The sequence below is a fragment of the Melopsittacus undulatus genome, chromosome 4 (assembly GCF_012275295.1).
Source record: "Melopsittacus undulatus isolate bMelUnd1 chromosome 4, bMelUnd1.mat.Z, whole genome shotgun sequence".
Classification (NCBI taxonomy): Eukaryota; Metazoa; Chordata; class Aves; order Psittaciformes; family Psittaculidae; genus Melopsittacus; species Melopsittacus undulatus.
In genome coordinates, this window is record NC_047530.1 from 14,106,508 (window position 1) to 14,125,406 (window position 18,899).

Below are 18,899 nucleotides of genomic sequence, written 5' to 3' on the forward strand. Positions count from 1 at the left end.
GGAGCCTTCCAGTATCTGAAGGGGGCCTACAAGGATGCAATAGAGGGACTCTTCATTAGGGACTGTAGCAACAGGACAAGGAGGAACAGGTTTAAACTTAAACAGGGGAAGTTTAGGTTAGCTATAAGTAAGAAGTTCTTTACTGTGAGGGTGGTCAGGCACTTGAATGGGTTGCCCAAGGATACTGTGAATTCTCCACCCCTGACAGTGCTCAAGGTTAGGCTGGACGGAGTCCTGGGTGGCATGGTTTAGTGTGAGGTGTCCCTGCCCATGGCAGGGGGGTTGGAACTTGATGATCTTAAGGTCTTTTCCAACCCTAACTATTCTATGATTCTTCTAGCACATATCAATAAACCAGGACTTGCCTCATAACTCTCCAGTGAACAGACATGCTGTGCAAGCTTTATCATGCTCACCTCCCTCAGGAAGTGAAAGACAGCCAAGGCTTTCTCATGTTCCTAACAAACTTAAAGAATGCCTCATTACTCCAGCTGTACAAAAGATACTGTAATGGGCTCAAATAACTGAAATGTATGAGAAACTAGATTCTGGTATTCATGCTATTCTCTTGCCCCTTCCTCAACAAGAACAGGAGGGTAAGTAGTTCAGTATACATTCCCTCTTCCTACTTCCTCATAAGCTTTCTGAAAGTGTCCTTTATTATACCAGCAAAAATCCTCAGGAAGCTGCAGAAATGCCAGAGAAAGTTTTGTCACTAGTGATGACTTAGGAGATTCCTTGAATTATTATGTAGGCAAGCAAGGATTTTTTTTGGACTAGAACCTCCTGAACGAGTTTCTCATATATGCTATTTAACATACATAACAGAGTTTGACAGGGTGCTCCAAATTATCTTCAGTAATTGATGACAACACCACTTACAAAAAAAAAAGCAGGGTCATCCTTCATATAGTCCTGTCTTCCACTACAATGAAACAAAATAATGCACAACACCAGAACATTTAATACTCACTGCTCAAAGGTAAGCATAAGGTTTTAAAGTATTGAGTGCCTGTCAAGCTGCATTAAACAATATTAGAAATATACCAGTTTAATGCTATTTCAGAGATACAATTGCCCCTGTCTGTAGCCGAGAGCAATGAATTAACTGATGCAACAAAACAGTCTATACTTTTGCTACATCACCGTCACACAAGTAGGTTTAAATACTATGTCTCTCAGGCTTCACACAGATCTTCCTACTGCTACAACAGCAGTGAAAAAGGGCAGTTAAACGTTCCATCTGCAGGTATGGAACGCTACACACAAGAAATATTTGTTGTGTCTGCTGAATGCCAAACTTCATGGTGCTGGGCAACAGAAGCAGCTAAAGAGGAGCCACTTTAATGAAGCCCCACGGGAGTAACGAAGCTAGAGATAATTGCAGCTTTGTATCTCTGCACATCAACCTGACTAACTTCTGTTAGGAAATTCAGACGCAATTTCACAAATGAATTCAAGATTTTTATTTTCAATTTTAGTTAAGAACAAACAAAAACCCCACAGCATCTGGAAAAGGCATTCATAAAAGAACAATGCGCTTAAGTTGTAAGAACAAAAGACAAGACATTCCTTCTGGAAGAAAAAAGCTGAGTTGTTACTATGAAGCTTCTCCAGTGCAAATGCTGCAGGAAAAACGATCTGAAATTCTGTCCAGATCCAGAAAGACTCCTTTTATTTGTGACACTAGGAGCTCAAAAAAAAAAAAAAAAAAAGAAAAAAAATCAGTGTTCTGCTGGTAGACATGCACACAGATGACAGACACTTTCTGTTCAGACTAGCTTCTAAGGAAAATAATAGTTTTGAGGAAATGACAACTATGAAAGAACAGCATTTTTGCCTTCAGTAGCAGAAGGTCTCAAATACCAAGTAAAATACAAAGGCAGCAGAAGAGTTTGAAGTCTGTAACATGTAATTTTTAATGCTTATTTTTGTGCATTTTACTTAGCAAAGCATATGAAGTACTGATTTTCAGTATGAAATAGTAAAATTAAGAGATAATTTACTGTAACTAATATTCTAATTATAGAAGCATGTTTATTATCCCAAGATACCCCTTCACAAAACAGGAACAAACAGCAGTGCAATAAATACTACAATTTCCTGCCTTAACAAAGCTAAGACCTATTTCTTTACAAAGATTCAGAACTAGAACTCAATGAAGAATTTAGGATTTAAGCCAGAACCAATGGTATTCTGAACTATCTTCATGAACACAGGCATTAAAAACAAATTATTAACAATCTGTAATTCTACATTTTAAATTAAAATATCTTTCCCAGATCTGACGGTGTATGTCAACATTCTGACAACACATCCCCTCCCTTTCTATTGCTACACTGCTGTGATTTCTGTTCAGAGACAAGAAACTTGCTATGGTAAAACCCAATTTCTCATTTGACAGCTTAGAGGAAAATAAAAAAGAATCAGCTCCTACCAACAGAGTGATGGTTCAACATGGTGCAAGCATTAGTAGTACAAATGAAAACTGGGACACATCAAATCTCAATTCCTGAGCATACTGGACTATTTTTACTTTATGTATTCCAGTAGGAACAAGGCACTACAAACGTAGTGAGTGCTAAGCACAGTGCATGTTTTATATATTACATGCAAAATGAGCAGGCAAATTCTCTTTTAAAAAAAACATGAGTGCAGCTTTAACATTATCTTTCCAAAAAGAACATTGCAGAATACTTTCTAAGAAGCTCACCAAAGGCATCTCACCTATACCTATATTGGCCAACAAAGGAAAAACACTAAAAAAAACAAAACACCAAAAAAACCCACCAAAAAAAAAACAAAACCAAAACCGAACCACCCCCTACAACCTCAGTACTCTTGGTGTCCCTTACCTCCCAGTGACAAGAAAAGCATGAAGTAGAGAAGCACAAAATGGGTAACTGGCAGGGGATGGGAGAAATTGATCATATCAAAGGTCCCCTAAGTTATGCATTATATGTATTTTCATAAGATACAAGGAAGATTGTGTAAGGGGAAAAAAGACTAACCACTAGCTTCTGTTTCAGCTTATTTCCACATAGTATGTCATCTTCTCATAATAAGTTTAGAATGCACCCTTTCAAAACTATGTCACAGCCAGATCATGTTTGTTTATTATTTAAGAGTTTAATGCAACCCCCTCAACCCCAAACCTTGGCAAAGTTAGGAACTAACTCGCAGCCTAATAACTTTGCAGCAATTCACCCAAAACACCGCATCAGAGAGCAAGTCTTTACGCTGCTTACACATACAACCAAACTGCATACTTGAAGACAACCTGCCCCAGCAAAGTATCTATCAGTTTCTGCCAAAAGCCCTACTTTCTTATCTTAGCAATTACATCTTCATCTAGAGAGAGAAAGAGAATGCAGGAAGGGAAATACCTCTTTAAGGTAATGGAATCCAGCAATGCAATGCCACCTTATCACTGCCACCACACAACTGTCAATTTCCCAAAGCATTAGACAGTGTTCCACATCAAGAGTTTACAATGTGAGGAAAAATGGAACAAAAGTAATTGCAGACAGGACAGCAGGAAGTATGCAGATACTGGTATAGCGGGAGATTAAAGCACTAGGGATTAGAAATAAAGTTGGATGTCAGAGGTTTGCAGGGGAGGTACAGGCCAATCAGTCAAGATCTGCGGATGGTCCTCACACCTACTTACCAGGAAAAAGCATCCTGAACTTGAAGGTCTGGATTTAAACCTCACAGCAAATAGGAAGAAAAGCATTCTGCCAAAGTAACTGATGGTAAATAAATAGTAGTTGTCCAATATCTGAACAAAGTACAAGGTACAGATCATATGCTCCTATTTAGACTTACTGAATGAACTCTGTACCCAAATTTTACTGTAACAAGTTTTATAGCCACTGAACTAAAGCTACAAATTCTCTCTCAAAAAATTACAGTATTCTTTAAATAAGAATTGGAATGTGTTCTTTTTTTTTTTCTCCAGTTCCTAACCTATTTCCATGGCAAAAGCCATAAAAGCAGTTCAGAAAAATATCCGTAAAATACATGCTGCATCATCTAAATACGCACATTACATAGGTATTTGACAAAAACATTTCTGGAAAAGTTGTGAATTAGTAATGAATAGGGCTACTTTAACTTGATAGCCTGAATCCTTCCATAATCTAACTGAGACCTTGAGTAAATTCACATAATCAAAGGAACTTAATAGATATGCAACCTCATGCTTTTATGAAATCTTTTCTATTATTTCCAGAATTAAAAAAAAGTTCCTCAAGAAGAGTCCTGGCTTTTTTACATGCATCATGTAATGACACAGTGATACTTTCTACTCCAGCACTATCTGCTACTATAGTATACAGATACCAAGATATTTTTAACCAAGGAAACTAGAGTTAGACCTTCCCAGCAACAGTCAAGATCATAACACAGTGATATTTTAAGCTATTTAACATGGATTGTCTCTAGCAAATTGCAAGCATTTTGTTTTGACTTACAGTTTATTTATTACACTCAAACAGCAAGAGTCAATTTTTGTGACAAAACACCAAACAGCAAGATTTCAGAAAGCTTTGAGGGGGAGGGATGAGTTCAGAAGAATGCTTTATGAGCTATTAGAAGTTTCACAATCCAGCTTTCCAAGGCCAGCTTCTCATTTGGAACAAAATAAAGAGCAGCTGCCCATGCTGAAGCAAGGTCAGCTTTGTTCCTGCCTGCCTCCCACCTAGACCACCAAGGCACTGCCTTATTGCTGACCTTCAACAGTGTAAGATTCTTTGGTGGGCTGAAGCACAGAGAAAACAGCATGGAAATCCAAATGCTAGCATAAGGAAACAGGGAGGAGAACAAATTTCAGTGTCTTACACAGTAGTCTATTGTCTGAAGTTTACAATAGTAAATGCCATTACGTTAAGGCTACCAGTCATAACCAAGCCACAAAGCCTCTGCAAAGTTCCTTTCAGTCCTCCTTCCAGTTTCTGTGGGTTTGCAGTCACTGACCTGTTCCACATTTCCTCCAAACCTGCTTTGTAGAAAATGCAAAACTAGTAAGGTTTGGATATATGAAGTACAGTGCCATCAGATGTGCAAACTACAGAATATTTGTTGAAGATTTTTTTGACCATTCACGCACTCTCTTTGCATTCACACAGTACAGAGTTTTTCTTTAATTACACTCACCAATCACTCTAAAACCTCAAGCATAAAAAATACACACCTCTCCCTCACCATCTCTCAACCACATCTTAATGTCCTTAATTACCACATCTGGAATTCTGGACTCAGAAGGAGACTGCATGTCAAACAGATGCATACTCAAAATACTGTGAAGGAAGAAGCTTCAAAAGAGAGGCTGGTTGGTTATCTGTGCGATCAGCTTAGGTCCACCCCTACAGTGAGGGACTCCAAGAAGAACTGCAACCCCAAAGATCCAGCTGCATAGCAGTGTCCTGGAGTTCACACTTAAGCCAAGGACTGAATGACAACTTTTTCCAAGTACAGCATCTAGACACTTCAGCATTTGTGTTAATTATAGTGACATGTAACTAGGGCAGATCTCAGGAGCTGAACTATTCTTTAGGAATGGTTCAGTTGTTTCAATGCAAGAGAGTCCACAGCAGGTTTTAACACAGCTGTAAGATGACCAAACCTTTAGCTATCTGTGGTAGAGATGGGGCATTGCTGCTCATGTCAGTAGAAGACAGCACAACTCATTCAAAAATGCACACACCTTATGGTTAGGAAGGGAAAAGCTGGAATAACCTCTCTCAGCTGCAATTAAGCTTCAGCAACAGCAGCTGCTTAGGAAGAGCACTGTCTGGGGAAGGAACAGAACCTCAAATCAGAAGCAGTAATCCCTACCCAAAAAACAGCTTCCACAGAGAATTCCACAAAGTCCTGATTCCCCAAAGAAATCTGATCCTACAAAGGAAAGTATCTCTTCAGTTAAACTTAACTGAAGTTTGAGATCAGCTAGCAATAAAAAAACCAGAAGTTTATCTTGCTGCAAAGTAAGCATATAATAGTGTGGTTTATATCAACAGGAAAGTTCCAGGTTCTTTCCCAGTTCCTTTGCTTCATCCCTCACTGAAGCTGAAACAGTATGGTTTTAGACACAAGAGCTATCAAAGCTGCAAACTGGAATGCTCTGTCACCTAAGTCTTCACTCAGTTGAGAAGTCTGGAAGGAGAAACAGAACTGTGCAACTACAGGTAGCTACACAAGAGGCCCTGGATCTGAAGTTTCTTTGGCTACATAGGAGCCATGGAAAAAAAAAACAACCTAAAGAAAACCACAAACAAAATGTTTGCTTCCCTTTTACCTTATACCAAAACAGGTGTTAAGATAAAACAGGAATGGTTCTGAAGGAAATCTCTGCAACCACTAAAGTGGTAGTTGTCAATACCCAAGGCCAAGCACACAACACTTCTGGATGACCCCAGTCCAAGGCAGATAACTGCTGGAACACTGGTCTCATTCTCATGAGCAACCAGACAAATGCCAGGCCAGTAGTCACCTGAGTGAGAGTGTTGAGGAATATGCAAATCTGACCTCGGCACACCAAATCCAGTTTCTCAGCTTGATAGGGGCCAATACCCCTCCTTTCTTGCCAGTATCAAAAAGCAGAGGAGAAAGCATCCATCATTCCCTGAGAAGTCAGTGTAGGAGAGATCTTTCTGAGCTCACTCTGATATGGAGCTGGAGGAAAACAAGAGTACTATATAACCAAGAAGGTTGGCAGTGCTGGGCCTTTAATGAGCTTCTCCGAGTCAAAGCGATAGGCATCTGCTGTTACTGAAATTAGAAGGCCAAGGTATATATTGCCACACACATTATCTCACAACAGGCATCTGCAGAGTCCAGAACTTCCTGAAATACTGACAGAAGCACTACGGACAACAGGCATATGCAGAATTTAACGACAAGTCTGTACACACCACAGTCTTGCATGGAGGTCATGTAAGTACAAGCTCTGATGTAGACCCAATGGCTAGACAAGCTTGTTGCCACGAAAGGACAGCTCATGAGATGATCAAAAAAAAAAAAAAGATAATGATCTTGTAGAAGCAAACCCATAGCGCTAAAGAATTCTGAATTGCTTTTATGACTGTCAAAGACACTAAAGAGCTTGGAGCATTCAGCAAATGAAGCATCACCATAACAACTTTGCTGGGGATCCATCCCTTCAAGAGATTATCAGGATAAGGTACTCCCTGTTTTCTCCAAAAATCTTTGTGAGGTCTTTGGTGTTGAATAGGAGCAAGATCATGAAATAAAGTAGTCCTTCATCTAAAAGAAAGCATAAAACACATCTCAGACAAGAGCCCTACAAACAGTGGAATGAGGAATCTTCTTGTCTCACAGGAGAGTCACCCCTCTAGTACTTCACTTAGTGAACAGATAAAATCACTTATTTTACTGACGCAGTCATAAAAGACTCCAAAAAGGAGAAATATTTAGATTTTGTTCTTTCCATCAACAAAATCTCAAAGCAGTCTGGAAAATAAGTATTCTCTAATTTGTAAAACAGGAATAGCAGCTGTTTGTTTCTTTGAAAAGTTACTGTTGGCCCATGAAGCTTGAATTGCTTTCTGTGTTTTCAAAATAATTGCTCCTCTCAACAAAGCCTTGGAGCATAGGAGTCTCTACTCTCTGACGCAGTTCCAACTCCTTTGTTCCAGGGGAGCTGTTCCATACTGCTGTGACTGAGTATATGCTACCTGATTTTTTCCAAAACACAACATTCCAGCCATTTAGAACAATTTAATTTGGACATTAAAGTTTGAGATAACAGGAAAAGCATATATGTCATTAGCTGCATGTTTCCACATTTTCTTTTGAGCATGAGAAGACCTACATGTGCAACATTCATAAATACTCCAGTAACCTTTCATTTCACTGAAAGAGAATAAGACAAGAAAAATGTGCATGCTGCCTCTTTAAAATGCCAGGGTATCTGTCTTCAGTTCTGTGGTACAAGTCTCAGTCAAGGACAGGCTCTGTCTCATGTGCTAATTCTATACAGTCTAGAATCCAAATGTCTGTCTCTACAGTGGCTTTGAAGTTCAAAGCTAATGTGAAAATTGCACTTCAGACTTGTGTAAAGTCCCCCCACGACAGAGGCGATGAAGCATATTTCCAAAGCAGTAGCTAGGAACACCTCCATTATTATTCCTAACAGTCTGAGACTCTTGCAACAACTGTGTACAAACCCCTGCAGTCATCAGGCTGTTCAGAACTGTGCTGCAGCACAGCCCACCCAAACACCTGGAACACAACAGTACATTGCCCTCACTTTTTAATATTCTAGGAAGGTTCTCAGTTAGTAATGCCAACTTGCAATGATGCATTATCCCCAAGAGCAAGTTCAAAAGGCATTAACACCACACAAGCAGGAACATTACACTCAGTCCACACAGCTTCATTTGATCTGAAACCAGTTTTGTGTTTTCTCTTAACTTTCCAGAGGCTCCAACCAGCCCAGCTCTCAGGAGACATGCATTTCTAATACCAGATCCACTCCAGCCAATAAAAGTCCAAGTAGACTAAATGCAGAACAGGACAGACCTTCACCACTACAGTAGGTGGTCTAAAGTTTCCACTCTAAATCCTAGGAATGGTAGGGAAGCATGCTGAACCCAGTCACATTGGAACAAGACAGTTTTAAACAAGTCCTACATAAAGCTAGAGTAGTTAAATTGTTATCTGCCAGTGAAATGAGTGGCTCTGCTGCCTGCAGTACAAATACGACTTGAAGCTCTTTCCAGTGGCACAAGCAATTGAGGATATTCCCTGATGGACAGCAAAGGTTTGCAGCATCTGACCTTACACTACAGCATGTTAAACTCAGCTGGGATACAGTCTCTACTTAGCTCTCCATTACTATAAGACCAAATTCCCCCAGGTTATTTCTGACATGATAAAGGAAGGTGCAAATTGACAGATACTGCACAGCAGTGGGTTACACTTCCCTGCAGGAAGTGAAGTGGAAGCATATGGGGAAATGTAACACTAATGAGTTTCTTAACACTAGCTCTGGTGATCACTGCATCTTCCTCTGCTTTCGAAGGGCACCCAAATTAAAGTAGGACCTACTCTAAATGTTGATTTAGAACAGATGTAGTTTAAACAGTTTACAAGGAAAGCATTTTTTAATCTTTTGTCTACCCTCTGAAGGGAGAGCATGAAAACAAAAAGCAACTTTAAGTCATTAAAAAAAATTGTTGTAGTCAGCAATTTTTAATCGCTTTCCTTCACTAAACATCTGGTTTTTGTTAGAAAACACTATAAAATGATTTTCCAAAACCTTTGACATGCATTCTGCTTAATAGGTCCCAAAAGCTGAGGAAGGAGAGCTTCAAACCAAGTTACAGTTGTTATTTATTAAGCCCTACTAATGAAATTGGTCTAACTATTTTCTTCTAACCATTCCCTACTATCTGCAAGGGCAAGGGGACAGGGACTTAGCATGTTATTGTGATGCTCATTTAATAGAATATAAGGACATTACACCAAGGAAACTATCAGACAGACTCCGTCTGATGAGCCAAAAAAAAGCTGCCTCTGCACATCTCAAGTCTCTCAAGATACCTATGTGATTAAGTTACTTCAGAACAAATTAGTGCTCCGTGAACTGATTACACCATAAATAAGCCCAATAGGAAAGACAGAAACCACTGACAGGCACAGCATCCTCCTGACAGCAGCTGAGCTTTACAGCTCTCATCCAGAACAAACATCAAAAAGCTGTCAGTGCCAAAAGGATTTCTGGTCTTTTTACTCAAAATTCATGAAGTATGTCAAAGCAGATGCAATATCTACAGTAGATAACTAATCACAAGAATCCTATACTTTCATTTTATCTCATCACTCAAAGCACAAATTGCAGCTCTCTTCCCCACCTAGTAATTACTTGTCTGGCTGCATTTTGTTCTCCAGTAGCAACATGAAGCTTGATTTGAGCTGCAGGAACGCAGCCAGTGACTATGCAAGCTGCTGTTGTGATAGCACAAAGCAGAAGCCAACTCGGCAGGTAATTGGACTTGAAGTGGGAAAGATCTTCCCCAGTCAGCTTGAAATAGTAATTTCACAGGGGAGAAAATAGGTTGTCTTTATCTACTACAGGTTACCAAAGGAAACTTTTGATCCCAAGACAGACATAATAAATACCAAGACATACCACCATGAAAGGCTAGAAAACTCAGGAATATTTTTGTATATACCAATGTCATGTTTAAAATCACAGAATCATAGAATAGTTAAGGTTGGAAAGGACCTTAAGATCATCTAGTTCCAACCCCCCTGCCACAGGCAGGGACACCTCACACTAAACCATGTCACCCAAGGCTCTGTCCAACCTGGCCTGGAACATTGCCAGGGATGGAGCATTCACTACCTCCCTGGGCAACTCATTCCAGTACCTCACCACCCTTACAGTAAAGAATTTCTTCCTTATATCCAATCTGTATTTCCCCTGTTTTAAGTTTCAACCCATTACCCCTTGCTCAGTCACTACAGTTCATAGTGTATATTGCCACACACATTATCTCACAACCCCAGCATCCCTATATGCCCTCTTCAGATACTGGAAGGCTGTTATGAGGTCTCCATGCAGCCTTCTCTTCTCCAGGTTAAACAGCTCCAACTTTCTCAGCCTGTCTTCATACAGGAGGTGCTCCAGTCCCCTGATCATCCTCATGGCCCTCCTCTGGACCTGTGCCAACAGTCCCATGTCCTTCTTATTCTGAGGACACCAGAACTGCATACAGTACTCCAACTGGGGTCTCACGAGAGCAGAGTAGAGGGGCAGGATCACCTCCTTCGACCTGCTCGTCACGCTCCTTTTGATGCAGCCCAGGATACGGTTGGCTTTCTGGGCTGCAAGCACACACTGAAGCCAGCTCATGTTCAGTTTCTCATCAATCAACACCCCCAAGTCCTTCTCCACAGGGCTGCTCTGAATCTCTTCTCCACCCAACCTTTAGCTGTGCCTGGGATTGCCCTGACCAGGTGTATGACCCTGTACTTTGCATTATTAAATTTCATGAGGTTGGCACTGGCCAACCTGTCAAGCGTGTCAAGGTCCCCCTGGATGAAGGGATCTTCTCCCGACTGCCATGACTTTTCAAATACGATGGACAGTGGCTTAGCAACTCCATTCACCAGCTCCTTTAGGACCCGCGGATGGATGTCTCACATCCCATAGACCTGTCCACATTCAGATTCATAGGATGAACTCAAACCTGATCCTCTCCTACAATGGGCTTAAGGTCTTCATTCTCACAGTCCCTGAATCTGCCTTCAAAGGCTTGAGCAGTCTGCTCAGAGCACTTGTCAGTGAAGACTGACGCAAAGACCTCAGCCTTCTCCAAATCAAGGGTAGCCAGTTCTCCCGTTTCCTCAGAAGGCCAAACAATTCTAAGCTTTCTTTTGCAACTCCAGAAGGCAGAGTGGCAAAACCACAAGCATTCCAGTGGAAAACACAAAAGGCACTGATTCATACGCAATTAACTCAGCTAAATTTACTACAGAAAAAATTGCTACTCCAGCTGTCCTTGACACCTGCATAGCAGAGACAATGGAACATGACGAGCATCCTCTTATGATCTATTGCAGTTTTCAGGCTGACACTCGAAACTGGTGGCAGTTACAGTTCTTGAGCTGCTACATTAATGTAATTAGCACAAACCCAGCCATGCACCTTACTCAAGCATCCACGCTACAGCAAAGGCAAAACAAATGGAGACAATCACTGCTCTACCCACTTCTAAATCCAACACACAAAAAGCATCAGTACTCTAAAAATTTCTCTCTACTCAAAGCCTCAGTTTACACAGTGACAGTCAAGCAAAGGAAAACAGAGAACTGGTATCTGGAAAGTTAGAAGGAAGGATGTAGAGGAAGAAAACTTTTTAATATCCTATGCAGCCCTGTTTTATCTTCCTAAAAGAATTAGGCTTAAAGACTGAGAGCAGAATAAAACTCCTGAGGTCAAGCTGCACATTATTTTTCAAGAACAAAGCAGCTCACTTTTTTTTTATTGGTCTATGTTTCTGCAGCCAGTCACAGCAGCTGTATGCAGAAGCCATCCCTCGTGAAACAGATTTAGGCTCTGGTGTCTAAGATGTCAGAAAAGTCTACCAAAGAGTTTTAAAATGTAAGATTTCTTTCTGTGCATCGAAAGAGCACTAACGGGAATCCACTGCATCACTGTTCCAGCACAAGTCCACCAGCCTTGTGCCAGACAACAGTATAAATACACAAAAGGGCTTTTATAAGGGTTCAGAGAAAGTGCAAAAGAATACATTCAACCTGATATATCTAACTGAATCGAAATCCTCAAAGGAGGGGCTTTAATGTCTCAGCCCTGTGCTATCTTATAAGGGCACTAATTTGTACAGCACACAATTTATCTTCACTACAGTAACACCATAAACGAACATTAACCAGATACCTTGCAGTGTCTGCCAGCTATTTAAATATTCTGCAACTCAAAGGCTGGAATACTATCTGCAGTCCAAATGATTAAGATTATCCACCAAGCACTCATGTATATTCCCATCAGCTAGTATATTATAGAACACTTTTTTAATTTGTTAAATTTTAAGCAACGGACCAGAGTTACCAACATACAAACATATACTACAGGCCTATTGTGAAAGTTTATTAAGTCCGAAAGATGAAACTTCCAAATGCTTTCATTTTGAGGATACAGACACTGAAAAATACTTACAGAAACCACATATTTAGCTGCTCTAGGCATACCCTATACAATCTTCAAAAATAACAAGCTCCAATATTGTAGACTTTGATAAGTTTAGGTGCTTCCTGTGTATGGTATGTATTGTAAATGAAAATATAAGCCTATGCTCTGTATTAAATGGTATTCCTCTCTTGGTCTAAGTTAGACAGCACATATCTGAGAATGGTGTAGGTTCTCTTCCTCCCCTGATATGTGTTTCCGTAAAAGTGACGTACATCTCTTACAACCCATCCGTTTGTGTGTCATCACCACAGAACTCACCCTTCAGTGACTCTAGTCACTTTTCGCTCCTAGGAGAAAGACTCTGAGAGGAGACATTGCATGACTTTTTGCAGCTTAAAATGTGCTCCATAACCAGAACTCTAACCGGACAGTTTTATATATTAAGATATTACTATACTGACATATTTACTGGTTTTCCTCCATAAATCATGTTAATATATTTACTGCTTTTTCACCTTCATCTACACTAAACTTCAGGTAACATATACAATGCCATTATTAGCAACAAAAAAAAAAAAGGCACAGAGGCATTCACTACTTTATTTATACTATGTTACCTTCCTGAAGGTGAAAGAGGCATACCAAACCAGTAAGAAAGAAATTAACACACTGCTTGTATTTGCATCACCTGACTACCCCATGGCTCAGCACTGACAAACTCAACTTTTGGAACAGTGGCAGAAAGGTTCCCTCATACCTCAAGTTAAAGACTATTTTAAACAGGTAACTGGATTAAAATTGAAGATTACACTCCCAGAAAGAAAATGCACTGCAGTCTTTTCATTAAAACAAATATATCTGACTACCAAAGAATGGACAAGCAGCAAGGTAAATCAGCAGTAATACAGGAGATGTTCACCACCCAGGATCATCAGAAAAAACAGGATATGCCCCACTGCTCCATACCTTTGATGCTTGAGGAGTAGAAATCACATGAACAGTGCTGGGCTTAACTCCGTTTGCCTTCGGTCGCTTATAAAGGGCAAATCTGCTTTTCCTGCGCCCTCTGTCACCATTAGGGAGGGATCCATTATACCTAGAAATAAACAAAAAAAGTTTGGCATAAACCACCAACAATTTGGAATGCAGAAAAGGAGAGAAGCAATCTGGTCACAATATCCTGTTGTCATCAAATACACAGAGCAAAAGCAAGAACCACTATGGTAAGTTTTGTTTCCTAAATTATGAGTATTCAAATATTCTTTACCTGCCAATGATCGATATCTTATTCATCCTTAATAAAATAATAAACTACTAATGAAATACTGAGTAGTTAAGCTGATTAAATACTACTTTACTTGTAGAATCAAAGGAACTTTGGAGAATAATCCCTAAATCTTCTCTGCAATTTCAAAAAAAATTGGGGAATTTTTTAAAAATGGTGGGTTTTTTACCCTATGATGGCCTTCTTACATCTCATGCAGGAATGGAGAAGACAACAAAGAACAGGCATGATTTTGAAAAACAAAGTAATTTAGGGAAAGTAAAACTAGATGAAAGGGAATTTTATTCTACTCACATACAACTTTTTAGGGTTTTTTCCACTTTTGTTGTTTTTAAACTCTAATACCAAAGGCTTCATCTATTAAGGAAAGAGGATGCAAGTGTTTTTAATTTATGTGACTATCTGCAAACTCACTGACTTCCTTCATCAGGTGTAACACAGTAGCCTTCAACAGTTCTTTCATCTCTCTCTGAGGACAGAGACCCAACAGATTAATTATTCAGAGAAGTCTTCAGCCTCAGGGGGACATAACTCCTTCCCCAGGGAAAGGATAAACTGAAAATCTTTGCATTGCACGAGCAGGGAATTCACTGCCACCCAGCCCAAAGATTTAGAACAGGTAGATGCTTTTCATCATAGCACTGTCACCTGTAGCGTTCTTGCTAACTCTCAGCTCAGGAACTTTTACTTCACTGCACAGATGTCTCCTCCATGCCTGATCCTCAGATTTCACACTTTTATCTGAAGAACTACAGAAGCTATTCCACTTCGAAGTCTCATTTGTCTTACCGGTGAGGTCAATTCTATACTGATCACATATACCCTCTCCTACAGCCTTTATGATTAAAAGTTAATATCACAGTCAGGAAAAGATTATGAAAAGGAAAAGCAAGGGGAAAATTTAAAGGTGGCTAACTTCCTGCCAAGCAGGGGAGACTAAAAAAAAAAAAACAAAACCAAAACAAAAAAAAACAGAAGAACTCATTATCTGCTTAGAGATACACCTCAAAGTGATTTGCCTCTACATCCAAACTATCTGCAGATCAAAATCATTTGTTGGTAGACCTGCAGAAGGCCAACAGCCACTCACTGCTAGGGCTGTAAGAGCACTTCTATGACCATCACTGACTAGGAAAAGAAGGACAGAAAATAACATTAAAGGATAATGTTCCCTGCCATTACATTCTATGTATGTAACTCACTAGTTTGTGTAACAAGAGAATGCAGTTGGAGAGCCCTGTATCTTTTTGCAAATAAATGAGAAATGGGTCATGGATGAAAGCAAGTAGTCTCCTTGTTATGGCTCTGGAGCACTGCCCTGAAGAAGACATACTGTTTCCTTTGGGTAAGGATGACCTGGTGTCACACAGGAAGATAGTTTAAAATCTCACATGCACAGTGTCCGAGTTACAGGACTGATAAATATCTGTGAGCACAAAGAAGAACAGATTTAAGACTGAGATAATCTCCAATTTAAGTACTCTAGAGCATATTCTATGATTCTATAAAACCAGACTTTTTTTTCAATATACATTTAACACTTAATGCTAGACACACAATAAAGAGCTTTACAGCTGGACTACAAATGAAGAACTTGTTCTTCCCACCCCTATTTCCACAGGGAAGGCTACTGTATCTCTGAAATATAAAGAAATTCCCCAGCACAGCAGAAAAACAACATGAGTAAATCACTGTTATTTCATGCTAGGCCTACTAGTATCCTGAAACTTATTATTAACCCTACACAAGAGAGTAGCACTCAGTTAACACAGCAGATCCTCATCACAAGAGACCAATTCCTGGAAAGACATATGGTATCAGTATGATCCCCAGGCAACTTAAACACCAAGCCTTAAAATAGGAATGATTTGATTCTCCAGCTTGAATCTGACAAATTATATACACATGCTTTCTTTCAAAGACATTATGTTACCCTGAATATGCCAGCAAGTTTTAGGTTGCCTGAAGACATTCTTTCTATAAGTATTTTTATCTGAGAACCTGACAAAATCATCACTAGCTTTGTATTCTGTAATTTCACTTTTTGTATTTGTGTAACTGTTAAGCAGGACTGAACCTAAGTAGTTCCACTGAAAGTTAAAACCAGACTAGTAGGATTATTTTATTTGTTTTTTCCTCATCTTCACAAAAAAAAAGTAACTGAGAAAGGCTACTTGATTTCATTTCAGGTCTTTGGGATTTAATTATCTTGAAAGAGAAAGAAAGAAGCTGTTCAAGGTTAAAAGGCCTTTTCGAAACTTTAAATAGGAAGGATATGCAACCAAAGTGAAAGTTCATTCATCCTGATCAGCAATGACAAGTTTTCATGAAGTTTTCCTTGTGCCAATTTCTAGAGTTTCATTTGCACAAAAGGGCAGTTGAGTATGAGTAGTAGTTTTACTATTTATGTTCTAATTACAGACCTGCAAGTTTTATTTTGATCTGACACTGGTGAAAAGAGGCAGATCAATTACTAGGCATACGTATGTGTTTCACAGGAAAAAAAGAGTGTCAAAACTTGCCTCTTTCCTCTCTACAGCCAGCAAACGCCTTCATTTTTTTCTAGGCCAGGACTCAACTTATTCACCACAAAGAAACCCTCCCCACAGCACTTGAGCCACACATTTCCTTGCCACTACCCAAACCATCTACATATCAAATGAACCAGTGGTAACGTCATGGGATCTTGTCAGCCCCAACAGGACCTTCACCCACCCACCATCCTGTGCTGGCAAGTGCGCAACTCTGCTCTTGAGGCAGCAGTTCTTGGAAAGTCCCTGCCTTTCTAAGCTAAGCTGTCCTGCAGGACACAGTGGGGGAGGAGGAATGCAGGCATGTCCACCCACACCTTGCCAAGCCAGCTTTTCTAAGCACCAGCACAAGGTGCTCCAACAACAGAAGCAGCCCTCTCCTAGCCTTCATTTTTCTCAACTCTCCTACTGAGCAGCACATTGGTGAGCAACAACTGGATGGAACAGCACAGGAAGAAGAGGGACAAGGACTAAAGGCACAAACTCTCTGCTACTGAACACTGTGAGACCCCAAGCTTACCCACAACCAACTGGAGCTCCATAAACAGAAGCTCCTTGTTGAATCCTCTCACAACCCCTCTCCAAAAGGATCATCCCATTTCTCTTCCCTCCGCACCCTTACAATAGCTCCAAAAGCCCATTACATCTTAGGGACCAGCACATTTTTATGCCAATGTGTTGCTTCACAAGATGGCCAGCAATTCCAAAAGACAGCCTGCAGCTGGAACTCTCCCACACCCCACCAAAAAGCCTAGAACAAAATGTTCTTTCCTACCAATAAATAAAAAAAACCAAAACAACACACAAAACTAGGAAAAAATAATCAAATTTCAGAGACCCAATGACCACTTCTGAGATGAACCTCTTCACATGCAGATCTATGGGACACTTAAAGTCCTTCAGATGTTTCAAAACATCAGACCAATGCATGTAGTAAAAGCAGTCCTACGCTCTTCCCAAATGCTTCCCAGTGACAGCAATGCTGGGACAACTAGCATTATGAAACCTTGTGGGATAATTATCTCTGTTGATAGCACTACTCCTTGCAAATAAGGGAGTGGTGCTGGCATAGGTTATGGGCACCATAATTATCAAAGCCAGTTTCCTACAGATTTACATCAAACAATTGAGGACATTGGTATATAAGAACTGCAAACTTCAATTAAGTTTTTCCCATGGTTGGCATATGTAATGAAAGCCTCTCCCCTGCATGCATTCATGGCTGTCTGGAGAGCAAGACCACACATGCTCCCATGCTCTGAGCACTCTGGCAAGTTCCTGTTTTCTACAAGACTTGTAGGAACTTAGTTGACTACTTCAGAGATAATCAACAACGCCTGTAACACAGGCTTTTTCTTTGTTTGTTTAGTTCTTCTTCCAAAGGATCAAGCTTAGCCAGTGGCAAAGAGTAAACGAGGTCTTTATTTAGGACAAGAGCTGTAGAAATCTTGACCTGTACCTTGAAAAGTTAAACTTCAACCCAGGGAAGTCATCCTCAAAATTACAGAGAATATCTACTACTTACCAGACACAGAAGCTGCTGAATGTAGCTTACGTTGGTTTGTTTGGGTTTGTTTGTTTTTTTAACCTACACAACCTAGCTCCTAAAAGACTACAAACTGAACAAATCATAATTTTCACAGGCAGTATTGCTCCGGGACAAAAAGGAATATTTCACTTTGCCTTCTTCACCTAGTACTAACAGTTCTACTGCGTACCTCATCATTTTTAGATGCAAACCATCCCATTTCACAGGCTTCACTATGAACAATGACATTACAGTTCCGTTGTTTCCATAGCTTTAATGAGTGAGAGAAAACATCTCTGCTGCACTAAACAATAAAGCTGCAGAAGTGAAGCCAGGCTTGAGTGAGTATTTCCTTTTACGTACATTCTCATTCCATGTTTGGTATCATCCAGTAGTATATACTCCACACATCAAAAATTCCGTTTGTGCTTACACTGTATTTTTACTATCAGCAAACTAGTGTGGGCCAACGCTGCTACCAAAAGCAGCATTCCCACCTTCCATTTGCTAGTTTGCTCCTGCTGCTTCTCTCCCTGGTTCACATGAAGGGGAAACAAAACCAGATGTATGCTTTAGTTTTAAACCCCACCAGTTCCTTGCTCTCCAGTTTACTGCAAAGCCACAGAAGCACTTATATTAGCAACAATGGAAAAACAGTAGAGAGGGCAGAAGAGATTCCCTTTGGAAGTACCCTATGTCTACAGTTATCATCACTGTGATACAGTTATCACAGAAGTCTAAAGATTCACCTTCAGCAGTAGAAGTCACCTACAGCAGTAGAAGTCTAAAGATTCACCTTCACCATATCCAGCCCCAGAGATTTTCAGGACTGTACTCTCAAACCCTAACTCAAAAGCCCTCTTTAGCTGAAGG

The 18,899-nt window shown here is 40.1% G+C and overlaps 1 protein-coding gene across 2 annotated transcripts in view; it reads right to left on the reverse strand.

Moving 5' to 3' along the window:
• Positions 1 to 18,899, reverse strand: part of PELI2 (pellino E3 ubiquitin protein ligase family member 2) — a 79,260-nt gene that overhangs the window by 38,305 nt on the left and 22,056 nt on the right. For both annotated transcript variants that reach the window (XM_031051809.2, XM_005152348.3), the window contains exon 2: positions 13,649 to 13,778. In XM_031051809.2, the coding sequence (XP_030907669.1) occupies positions 13,649 to 13,778 (130 nt within the window). The remainder of the gene's footprint in view (positions 1 to 13,648; positions 13,779 to 18,899) is intronic.